At 34.8% G+C, this 12831-nt stretch overlaps 1 protein-coding gene across 2 annotated transcripts in view; it reads left to right on the top strand.

Annotated features, from left to right (window-relative positions):
• The first annotated feature begins 2904 nt into the window (after window positions 1-2904).
• The window catches only part of zc2hc1a (zinc finger, C2HC-type containing 1A), a 29833-nt gene continuing 19906 nt past the window's right edge, over window positions 2905-12831 (top strand). The window contains exons 1-6 of one of the 2 annotated variants that reach the window (XM_042751594.1): window positions 2905-3041; window positions 3653-3723; window positions 4510-4626; window positions 6057-6092; window positions 7064-7205; window positions 7288-7436. In XM_042751594.1, the coding sequence (XP_042607528.1) occupies window positions 3026-3041; window positions 3653-3723; window positions 4510-4626; window positions 6057-6092; window positions 7064-7205; window positions 7288-7436 (531 nt within the window). In that variant the 5' untranslated portion in view covers window positions 2905-3025. The remainder of the gene's footprint in view (window positions 3042-3652; window positions 3724-4509; window positions 4627-6056; window positions 6093-7063; window positions 7206-7287; window positions 7437-12831) is intronic. The other variant, XM_042751595.1, reaches the window with a different exon arrangement.

The following is a 12831-nucleotide window of genomic DNA, read 5'->3' as shown; positions in this document are numbered from 1 at the left end:
TGGGCTGTTTGTGTGCATGAGTATGAAGTGTTGAAGTATGGGGGTTGATGAGTATTGGGATATGCGAGGATTATCCAAAACCACTATATCTGCTTATGCACAGTAGTGCTGAGGCGTGTGATTCATCTCAGTGACTCGAATCTTCTGAACCAGTTCACTGATTCGTTTGTTTTGGGTTTCGACTTACGCCGGTAGGTGGCGACAGTAGTCAGTCGTTTATTATGATGACCCCTTCACTCATGATTCTTTAAAAAGACTATTGTTTTCCCGCCCAATTTCTCTCATATTGAAAGTGAGACCAGATTTATGTGTCGAGAATGAGTTGACTCCTTTCATTATGTGCGAAAAAAAAGTCTCTCAATAGGAAGTATATACTAAATATGATTCATTGAATGCAAGTGAAAGAACGATTTGTTCGCCCGAGTTCTCATTTGATTTTTTATTAATACTCAATGGGAAATATGTGACCTTGGACCACAAAGCCTGTAATAAGTAGCACAGATATTTGTAGCAATAGGCAACATTATTATTATTATTTCTTTATTTCAGACCGTTAAGTCCATATCACAAACAATATACAAGAAACATGGGAAGAAAATCACATACAAACATACATTTACATACAACAATCATTATTTAAAAACATACAAACTTGAATTCCAGTGCTTCCAGAGCAAGGAAGAATACCTATAGTGACACTTAATGTGGGATCATTTAAGGCAGTCATGATTGTATTTCTTGAATCACTTAATCGACACATGAAAGTATACATAATCCTTAAAAGAGCGTGCAAAGGAGCATCAGTATACAAACAATTGGCTTGCACTTATCCACCTTGGTAACTAAAGCAGAAGTCTTAATGCATCAGTAAATGCCCCCTGAAGCTTTTTCATTTTAGCTTTACTACACCATAAGTGTGACATATAAAAAGAAGTGTAAGCCTATTTACCTAGTAACATATTTGCCTGTCCGTATAACTTACAGCACTGGCGTTGCATATCATCATCTTCATTTAAATCATCTCTAATAATGTGACCTAGATATTTTATTTTACTTACCACATTTAATACTTGGTCACCTAAACAAAAGGAGGGAAACTTTTGTTTACGAACCTCTGTAGTTTTAACAATCATAACCACACTCTTTTTAGTATTAAATACAATATCATGCTGCACACCATAATTTGAACATACACGAAGCAACTGTATTCAAACTGATTGTTGGTAGTTACCAAATATTCTTTGCGCTGATCCATAAGGATATGCTCAAATACTTTTGAAATAATATTCGCTAAGGCAATTGGCCTATAATTTTTTATACTGGATATTTTACCAGTTTTATCTTTAATTACTGGCACTAATAAAACTGTCAGCATAGATTGAGGTAACACACCATGCATTAAAAAAGCACAGAGCAAGTAAGGTTTTTTTTTTTTTTTGGCTAGCATACTTCAGATGTCAGGGCCACATACATTATTTAATGACAATTTCTCAATAGCACAATTAACCTCAGCAGGTCTAATAATCATACCAGCATCACTCGGTAAATGACCTATACTTCACATTCCTGTCTCTCAACACAAAGTATGGCCTCTCTGGGCCATACTTTGCTTTACCTGTTAAAACCCAATTTTATTTAGACAATACATACATTAAAAAAAAAAAAAAAAAAAAAAAAATTGGCATTATTTAGACAATACACTATTTGATCATACATAAAATGCAACTCATTAATATGTTTAGAATTCTTACAGTTAACATTATCACACATAATAGCCTCAGTTGATACAGCTGTTACTTAATCTCTTCTCTGTTAACATGCCAAAGGTCATTTGCCGTAAGACTTTTCACGATTCTCATTTTTATCATAATTGCTCAACTCATGTAAACTTTCAACATTTAACATTATAAAAATAGGTATATGTTATGTGGCAAAGTCATACAAAATCTCAAGTTTCTTTAGAAAATAATGTGCATCATCTGTGCTGAGCATATACAGTGGTCCAGCCAAGATGTTGTATTCCATGCTTCACTGATATATGTATAACTATCTATTAGTAACAATACATTGAATGGGTCAAAATTATCATACCAAAATTTCATACCGTAAATATATCAAAACTTAATTTTTGATCAGTAATATGCATTGCTAAGAATGTCACTTACTTTAAATGGTGAATTTCTCAATATTTTTAATATTTTTTATTTTATTTATTTATTTTTATTAAATCACAGATTTTCAAATAGTTGTATCTCCGCCATATTGTCCTATCCTAACAAACCATACATCAATTGGAAGCTTATTTATTCAGCTTTCAGATGTTGCATACATCTCAATTAAAAAAAAAAAAAAGACCCTTATGACTAGTTTTGTGGTCCAGGGTCAAATATGTGCAATTTCAGATAAAACTGCTGTCCATATGATTTCAAATCATCATAAGTAAATTCCAAACAGTGTAGCTGTTGCTTTGCAATGCATTTCTCACCACACATGGCAGATGTGCTGTTACAGCATTTAGCAATCTAGTTTATAAACAAGGGCTCTATTGTTTGACATTTCGTCTGAAACACATGTTGATTGTTGCTTCCCAGAGCCATGTGAACAGGATCCTTAAAACAGAAGAATATGGTGCAATATGGCATCTGACAGGGACAATATTCCTTTATTTTGCTTTTGCAAATAGTAGCTTTGGGTCTGGAAATCTGCCAGCAGATATAATAACAAGAAAAAAAAAATTGTACAAGCACGTACTAGAGTAAGTCTGCATGCTGAAAATTAGTTTTTATTTTCAAATATCAGTCAAATATTAGTGGAAGAGTATTATTCTTTCTATAGATTGTAATGCACAGTCTTGGCCGCCTCCCACGTCCCACCTAGCGGCCAGTTACAGGTAGTGCACAGCGTTTATTTCTGCAGGGAAACGGGAAAAGACCAATCAAAAATAAGGATACTAGCATGTGAGGCGGCTACCTAGAAGAGCCTAGTTGCTACAGCATCGTCCTTAGTGTCTTACCAGGCAAGAAAGATGGAGGAAATAGACGGTAAGGCTTTAAAAAAGCAACGAAAGATGCTCATGTAAATAAAAATTATTTTGAATATGACGCTTCTAACCTTTAGCATTCAGTCCGTGTGGTTGTATAAGGGAGAGCAGCTTGGTTTATTCGGTCGCTGTTGGTTGATGTTATCACAATGGAAGAGAATAACGTCTTGTAGGAAAATACTGACGTTTAACTGGTATTTGAACTGTGTGTATATACACACATACATAGACGGATAGATAGCTGAAGTGCTTTTGTTGTGATATTTGATTCATGTGCAGTGAGCTGCTGCAAAACAAACTTACATTAACGTTACATTCCAATGATTTGTTCTGCTTTGTTTAAAACAAAAAATCAAATGTCAAGATTTTTTTTTTCTCCTAGCATCCTTCCTATCCTTAGGTTCCTGCCTTCAATCAGTCCCTCAGTTGTTTAACATGGACTGACAGGAGTGACCTATTTCCACACACTTCCCCTGTATCTGACTGAACTGATCGGCACACCCAGATAGACTCACTCAGCTATTCATCTTTATCATTTTTGTGTCTGTGTGTTTTTTCTTCTATTTTATCATGTTGATCTGTTACTGTTTATTCTTTGTGTTTTGTCTACAGAATCTCCTCCTGTTTCTGAAGACCTGCTTCCCTGCAAAATATGTGGAAGAAGTTTTTTTTCAAAGGTTCTTGTAAGTATTTCTGAATGGATGATGAGCTGACAGCTGGTGGTTGATGTAAATTATCTTAAATGTGTGTGTGTAAATATAAAAATCCCAATGTGACATTCTAAATTAATCATATAACTACATATAAATAATATTTTTACTGTGTTAGTGTATGTGCATTATTATACGTTTCCTTGCAAGTTGCAGTATGATACAGAATGTACACTACAGTTCAGAAGTTTGGGTTATAAGATTGTTTTTAATGTTTTGTAAAGAACTCTTTCATGCTAACCGAGGTTGAATTTATTTTATTTTAAAAAAATACAGTAAAAATAGTAATATTGTGAAATGTTATTATTATATAGAAAACCATTTTCTATTTTAATTTATTTTAAAATGTAATTTATTCCTGTGATGGAAGAGCTGAATTTTCATTAGCCGAAAACTCCAGTCTTTAGTGTCACATGATCATTCAAATATGCTGATTTGCTGCTTAAGAAAACATGGTACATTTTTTTCAAAAGAACAGCATTTATTTGAAATCGTATAATATTATAATTGTTCTTATTGTTAATTTTGATTAATTTAATGCCTAATTGTTGAATAAAAATATTAATTTCTTTCTTTCTTTCAAAAAAGAAAAAAAAAAAAATCTCTGAACGGTAGTTTACATTGTGTTGCCCAGCAATATACTAGTTAATTATGTTGTTATGTAGTTGCCAAAGTAAACACAAAACCTTGTCAAATTACTAAGTCAGTGCAATGCTGTCACAGTTATTTGATAACTGCTCACCTGATTACCTATTGTAGAAAAAACATGTGCTGATCTGCCAGAAGTCAGCTGCAAAGAAAAGAAAGGTGTTTGACTCCAGCAGGCAAAGGGCAGAGGGGACTGATATTCCTACAGTCAAACCCATAAAACCAAAGGTGAGGAAACAACCCCATTTAAACTTTACAGCGACACTTTTACACTAGTTGTTGGACCTGTATTTGTTCCCTTCATGTTCACAGTTGATGGTGAACTGTGAGTGGTTACATACAGTGTATTGTTCAGACTGCTGCACATTCAGAAACAGTGTCATGTGCTGTTGCCATAAAATCCATCTGCAGGGTCACTGCATACAATGGCAATAATGTTGTTCACCAACTTCATCTTCGTAGTAACAGAACAGCACCAGTATGAAGACAAATAATACATTTAATGGCTTTTAAACCTCATTGCCAAGCAACACTGGCAACAGTTCCTAGTACTGTGTAGCTAATAATAATAAAAATAACAAAGATATTTTGTAAGGCTAAGGTTTATGCTACTTCAACAAACCAATATCAAATGAACGCAACTTTTTTTTTTTCTGCGTCAAAATTCTCAGGGAATAAAAACCTCAGTGCTAATCTTCAGTAATTAAAAATAATATCCCCCACACTTTATGGATTACATTTATTATAATGTTATTCTTACATTGATGTTTCACATAGAATAAATGTGGTTAATGCAGCAAAAAAAAAAAAAAAAAAAAACATGTTAAACAATATTCTTTTATCCAAATGGACTTGCAGTACTTTCAGGGTACATTTTTATATATACATAAAAATTAACTTGTTTTACATCAAAATATATCAGGTTTACTAGGGTATAAATTCAAAGCAAATAAAATATGTTAAAATAAAAAATCTAAAATTATAAAAATATTGGAGGAATAATTGTAATTGTTTTGTTTTGTTTTGTTTTTGTTTTTTGCACTTTTTTTTTTTAATTTACATTTAGTTTTGTTGATTTTGTCACAATTCTGACCATGACCATAAATCTATATGTGACTCTTGTCCTCCATGAATTACTCCTTTATTGTATTTTTTTTTTAAGTTAAAAATTAGTTATTTTGTAGTTTTAAAAATAAAAATGTATGTGTTTTTTTTTAGTTTTTGTGTGCACATTTTTTGTTGCATTTTTTCCAGCATGGCTGTTCCTGGGAAACCAAGCCCATGACCTTTCTGTTGTTTGTGCCATTCTTTATCAGTTAGTCTAAAGGAAACTCATGTTTGGCAACATCAAGTTTTTTGGGCAGTGTGAACATGACATTTTCTCCTCAACTTTCTGAATGCACCAGACAATTTGTTTAAAACTTTGGAATTATAGCTTTAGTGAGACGTGTCAACATACCTGTTAACATGCTTTCATTCAGAACAGTCAAACTCCAGTTTGGCCTTAAGCAAGCATACCAAATAAATAAAAAAATAAAAAAAAAAGACCTCAGTCTCAAACAGAGCCCATTATTCAGGGTTGTTTTCCTCCGCGGCTACCCTCATATAATAACCTAGTGTCCTGAAGTATTCTAAAACCCCTTTTGGTTATGTTTCAGTTACAAAGTTCTTCCAGCAGCTCTAAGTCTGATAAAGTAAGTTGAATGTTTGATTTTGTTTCTTTTTTTTTTCTTCTTTTCTCATCACTGAATTTTGTGTCTCACCATATCACTTCTAACATTAAGGCTGCAGTGTTTAATATTTGCTTGCTTTGAAATCTCCAAAAGAGTTATAATTTTGAAAGAGTTGTAAATAATATTTTTTTCTTCAAGATGTTTGTCTCAAGTTTACCTACTGGGATCAATAAATAATGTTTATCTACTAGTCCTGAAATACAAAACACAATTATTGTTGTTAAAAACAGTGATTCTCAACTTATCCAACACAACATTCAAGATATTTCCTCTAGTATTTCTGCTGTAATGATGATTAGCTTGTTAGCTAACGTTTATTGTTAGCAGAAAATAGAGTATCAATAGATTAAAATTAGCCATGATTAATTTTGTAATTCCAGATGTATGATGAACTGCATGTTGTTGTTGTTGTTGTTGTTTTGTAAAAGCAACAGTTGTTGATAGGAAAGAAATTAAATAAGAAATGTTGGTAGATGTTGTACAGTGCATCAAAATTTTTAGAAAACATTTTAGTTTAATTAGATTATTATAATATTTAGTTTATTTAACATTTTTTAATACTATTTATTTTTTTTTTTTTAAGTCAGTCTCAACATGTGAATTAAATTTTGATACTGTGCGGTATAATGTTGTGATGCCTAAATTCACTTGTAGTCTTAAATATGATTTATTATTATTTTTTAGAGTTTAACTTTTCGTTTAGACAAAATGGTATAGAATTTGAATATTGTCCATTTATCCTTTTTTGTTATAACATGACAATTATCACAATTTTAATAATGGTACATTCGTACATTTTAAATAATTAAGTAATCTTTCCCCCTTTTGAAGGTTATGTAGTAGGTGATTTAGGAAATTTAGAATTAGAATATCCTGTATTCCTGTTTGATTATCATTCAGACGTTTTTAAACTAAATGTTTGTTTCAAACAGCCTGAACCACCGAAGAAACAGTCCAATTGGCGCCGAAAGCATGAAGAATTCATTGCCACCATTCGTGCTGCCAAAGGATTAGATCAAGTCATGAAAGATGGCGGACCCCTTCCTCCACCGCCTCCTCCATCCTATGATCCAGGTAAAAAAAACACTAGTCTATTAACACTTGGAAGAGTTACAGTAAGATGGGTAAAAACAGTAACAGCGATTGACTTTTCCAGATTATATCCAGTGTCCCTATTGCCAGCGACGCTTCGGTGAGAATGCAGCAGATCGCCACATCAAGTTCTGTAAAGAGCAATCGTCCAGAATTTCCAACAAAAGCAAGTTTCCTGGGAGTGAAAAAGCCAAACCCCCAGCCAAGACTCAGGTGAGGCTTCACTGTAAAGATGACTTGGGATCAGCCAGGATTTAGTATGTCATTTTAATGTGATAAACATAAACAGAATTATCAGATACTTGATATGAATACATTTTAAAAATTTTAAGGGGTGTCTCATCCCTTTTGAACTCTATCACTTGGGACCGCTGATCTATAATAGAGAACTGGATTGCTGATTACGTCAAAAAAGTGAAGCCACCGCACTGCCATATTGGTATTCATTACCAAAGATTATTCAAAGATTTATTTATTGTATACATTAATTCACCTTGTGCATTCACTGTTTATGTATTGTTGTTTTATTGTTTTTATTCATACAGTAGGCTAACTGCAAATTTCTCAAAGAGGATTTTGTTAACAGCATACATTTTGAAGCAGTTAATGATTTAAATGTTGGTTAAAGTAATAATTAATTAAACATACATAACATTTTACTCCTGTGGAAACTGTAATGCTATGGTAAAATGGGATCTTGAAGAGTCTGAAATGGACATTGTTCCATCAGGACATAAAAAAAAAATACACACATCAGAACTTAATATACAGATAAATAACACTGACTTACAGATGATACAGACTTAAAGACATGAAACTGTATTTCCAAGATGATGCATAGTAAGCTTTGAATTTCAATACATTATAGAGCAATAATATTAACAGAGGCTTGTATTGTAATATTCATTGTATATCCAAATTAATTTCTGATACTAATACCAGATACATGTTCATGCTTAATATTTCCTGCATAATTATGTACATAAAGAAATGTATTTTGTGTTGGATCAGTTACCTTTGTCGGCAAGTGTGTAGCTGGCACACCCAACCTTAATGATTTCAATATATCGCTTATCTTGTCCACACTGTCCACACTATCTAAGACCACACACATTGCAGATAACATCTTAAGTAACAATTAATTTACATACACATAACATAAATACTAATTCTGCATACTTCAAATTTCATAAATCAGATTTTATTTAGGTCAGGGTTTCTTCTCGAACACTTCTGGTGGCGTCACAGCTGAATGGCAGTTTAGAACACAATGAGCAGTCAAGTTATTATATAGATCAATACTTGAGGCTAAGATCTTTAATGATCCACTAAACAGACAGACTCCAGACAGTGCCTTTGAATGTGCTTTAATCATGGCCGGGAGGACTTCATACCCAATCACTGTGAATGCTTCTGACAAAAAGAATACAGCATAGCTGCATGATTCATTACATCATTTTCTCTAATGTAATTGTTTCTTCTCTATGTGCAATTCTGCCCTTTGTTAAAGGCAAAGTATATTTGATTTTTGATTATGGGTTGTTATGGTGATTATTATATTCAGATGTTGAGCTGACTTGACCATATGAGTCTGTTTTTGCAACACATTAACTTTGGCTAGAGTGTTGGTACATTTTTTATCAAAAGCATATGAATGTTAAGCCTGCAGGAAATGAGAAATTTCCTTCACAATTCCCTCTCCTTATCACTTTTCTTACATAGTCATCAACCTTTTTCATTCATGTTTTTACATGCTCGTTAAAGAAGCATCCAATTCTAAGTTTTCCAGTGGGTACAGTAGCAGTTGCTGGTAACACAGGTTAAAAGCAGTGGCAAAATACATCACCAAAAGTGTTCCTAATCTTATCTAATGTTGATAAATTGTGCTTTAATGCCATCAGGTATCTCCCATATTTCTCAAGTTAGCCAATACATATATTCCTTCCATCAGCATCGTAAGCTGGAATGAAAATACAACTAATTTTCTCAATTTTACCAAATACATATGCCATCTTTTCCCAACATTTTATGCAGAGCCATCCTGTTTTGAAAGCACACATTTTATCATTTTTACAGATTCAAAATTAAATGCTATGAAAATCAAAGTTGTGTTTAATAAAATGGAATGACACATGGGAAAAGTATTGAACACATGAAGAAATAGAGGTGCAAAAAGGCATGGACTGCCAAGACACCAGCTGAAATCTATCAGTAATTAGAAAGCAATCCTGATGATGAAGGTGAAACAATGGTGGACATTTCAGCAAGACTGATCCCAAGCACAGCCAAGGAATCACTCGATTGGTTTCAGAAGAAGAAAATAAAGCTGCTAGAATGGCCCAGTCAGTCATCTGACTTGAATCCAATAGAAATTAAGAACTAAAGATCAGAGTTCATAGAAGAGGCCCACAGAACCTTCAAGATTTGAAGACTGTTTGTGTGGAATGGGCCAGAATCACACCTGAGCAATGCATGCAACTAGTTTCTCCATACAGGAGGCGTCTTGAAGCTGTCATTACCAACAAAGGCTTTTGTACAAAGTATTAAATAAATTTCAGTAGTTTAATGCTTTTTCCCTGTGTCATTCCAATTTAATGCATCTACCTTCATTTTTGAAATTATTTGTTTTGTTTTCTTTGTATGCATGGATTACTTGGGTTGTTACCGACATCTGTTGAAAATTTCATGTCAACAACACCTTTAGAAATGTATTTACTGAAAAAAATGGTGACATGTTTAATACTTATTTTACCTACTGTATATTTGTAGGAACCATATTTTGTTGCAATAATGTTGTTAACCTTCGGGTGGCAGTATAATGAAATGACTAAGTGGCTGCACTGGGGGTAGAAGGATAGGTGTTTCTGGAATAGAGGAAGCAGCTCAGTTTTTGACTGTGAGAGGGAACTTGTGTTTATTTCACCGTGTTTGATTTAAACTTGTGTTAGTATGTTATACAGAGTTCAGAATTGGCTTGAACATGTGGAACTGTTGGGCAAACTAATGGTGAAGCAGATTTTAAGCTGCTCCTTTTTGATAAAAGACAGACAGTGAGCAATGTAGAGGAAACTTGCCTTTTTTGACACCGGTCCATTACTTGCACAGTCTTCAAACCAATTAAAGGGGTCATATGATGCTGCTAAAAACAACATTATTTTGTGTATTTGATGTAATGAAATGTGTTTATGCGGTTTAAGGTTAAAAAACACATTATTTTCCACATACTGTACATTATTGTTTGTCCTCTATGCCCCGCCTTCTGAAACGCGTCGATTTTCACAAGGATCTTCTCTCTGAAAAGCGAGGTGTGCTGTGATTGGCCAGCCATCCGGTGCATTGTGTTTGGCTGAATGCCTCAAGCGTGTGAGGGAAATGTTATGCCTCTTAACATAGTGTGATGCCTTGTACGGCCGGAGCAACGAGACAAAAACATAAAAGCCATTATAAACGTGATATAAACATGATTTCTAGTCGTGTTTTCTTTTGGAAGGCAAAAACAAAGTAGTTTCGCTTTCTCAACAAAACAGCATCACACACTGCGGCCTTGAGTGAGCAGAGGCCGGAGGCTTAGAGTGAGCCGTGGTCTAGTGTGAGCCGCGGCCAGCTTGAATGAGCAGAGGCGGGAGGCCTGAGAACAGTGCGGCAGGCGGATTCTACGAAGGTGCGTACCTTGGTCTTGCAGCAACCTCATGTGACGACCCCGGGCTGGACACCACTTCATCCGCAGTGAAAGCCGATTCGGCGATCCACAGTGCAAAGTTAATGTATTTCCTCAGCGACCAGCACGGTTCAGCTCCAGCCATGACGAAGCGGATATCGTCCTCTTTTGTAAGGCCAAACAAAGTAGTTTCGCTTTCACAGTGAAAACACACAGCGTCTATAGAACATGGCCACGGTGGAAACAACAATACTACAACGAGAATAAAAGGTACGTCTTCTTTCTTTGCGTGAACATCTGGGCAGCGTTATGCAAATCTTCCCACATACTGACTTAGATATGTGGGGGCATGTTAGAACGTGCCGTTTCGGGGGCCGTGGACGAGTCTCAAATTTTATAAAGAATATCTCTTTGGATTTGAGACTTTAGTCTTTGCAACTTCACAGATCTTCTTTATTCACCAAGAGCTTGTAACACTCTAAAGAGAAAAGAAAATTTTAAATCGCATCATATGACCCCTTTAATCTCTGGCTTTGAAGTAGTCAATACAAAAAGATCAACTTTGCTTCACTGGATAAAAGGAGATTGTTTGTTGGTCTCTGGCTAGTGGTGGGCTTCAAACAAGACCACCACTACTACTAACACACAAGCAGGCACAGCAGGCAGTTAAGAGGGAGCTCTGCAACTACCTTCAGTCTCCAGATGCTGAAAATGACTCAGATTCTCTTGGTTTGACTGAACTTCCCCAGAGTGAGCCAACTGGCACAACATTACTTGTGTATTCATGCCACAAGCTTCCCCTCTGAGAGGGTTTTTAGCACAGGTGGCAACATTGACACATGTAAAAGGACATCTCTGAAGCCAGATAATGTAGACCAGCTTGTGTGTCTTGCCAGAATCCTCTAGAGCAGGGCTATTCAATTAGCTTCAATTAGCTTCAGATTATCAAACTGAAAAATTGAAGGGGGTCAAGAGAGTGGGGGGGGGCTGTCCCGAGCTCCTGGAGGCGTACCGTGGGCTGAGCTAAAGAGTGACGAGCACTTGATTGCCAACAAAACAGACATTTGATGCCGTTTCACTTACTGTCTGCAGTTTTGAATCATAACTGGGATCTTTTATAATCTTTCATGATCAAATTATGTGCAAATCCAGCGTTGTACTAGGGCTGCACGATGTATCGAAATATTGCAAATGTAAATATAGCAATATGCATATCGCAAGGGCGTGCAATATCTGAATCATTTTAATAATAGGCTACTTAAATCAAAACGTTGCAAAAGGTCAAAGTTTTAGTTCAACGCATATAGAAGAGAATTGCTTGATACTACAAAGATGATATATTTTAAATGTTCAATGTGTTTTACGCATTTAATCTTTTTATTAATGAAGTATCATATTATTAATGAAGACCAGTATCATTGATAACAATAATGCTACTGATGTCTCTATTAAATACATTTTCCCCCACAATTTTAGCCATTAACTATAGACATTCAGCATTACAGTATAACAGAAAGCCGTTATTTTTAACATGTAATGGGCTCTTTAAGTGAACTTAAAAACATCTTCACAAAAAAAAAAAAAAAATCTAAATTGTATATGCATAAACTATATAGATTAAACTTTATTCAAGCTACAAATGTTAATCAGTGGCTAGAGCAGTCAATTGACTTTCATCAGGTTTTACTTTAAAAGCAACGCTGTCTTTTTTAAACCCAACGCACATGACACTGATCTGGCACGCATCTGATTTTCTCCCATAGCTTTATGGTCATTTAGGACTTTATAACTCATTTAAGACCTTGTTTACAAGGACACTTGCCAAAACCATGCAGTTTTATATCGTTGTGTGTGTTTCTGTTCATTGAAGTGCTGCTGGTGCGATTGACTGAAGCAGCTCAGCGAATGAGTGCAGCCAGCTCACAGCCTTTGAAACCATACTCCATTTAA

The sequence above is a fragment of the Cyprinus carpio genome, chromosome B24 (assembly GCF_018340385.1).
Source record: "Cyprinus carpio isolate SPL01 chromosome B24, ASM1834038v1, whole genome shotgun sequence".
Taxonomy (NCBI): Eukaryota; Metazoa; Chordata; class Actinopteri; order Cypriniformes; family Cyprinidae; genus Cyprinus; species Cyprinus carpio.
The sequence above is the reverse complement of the archived record's forward strand: the minus strand, read 5'-3'. Positions and strand labels throughout refer to the sequence as shown.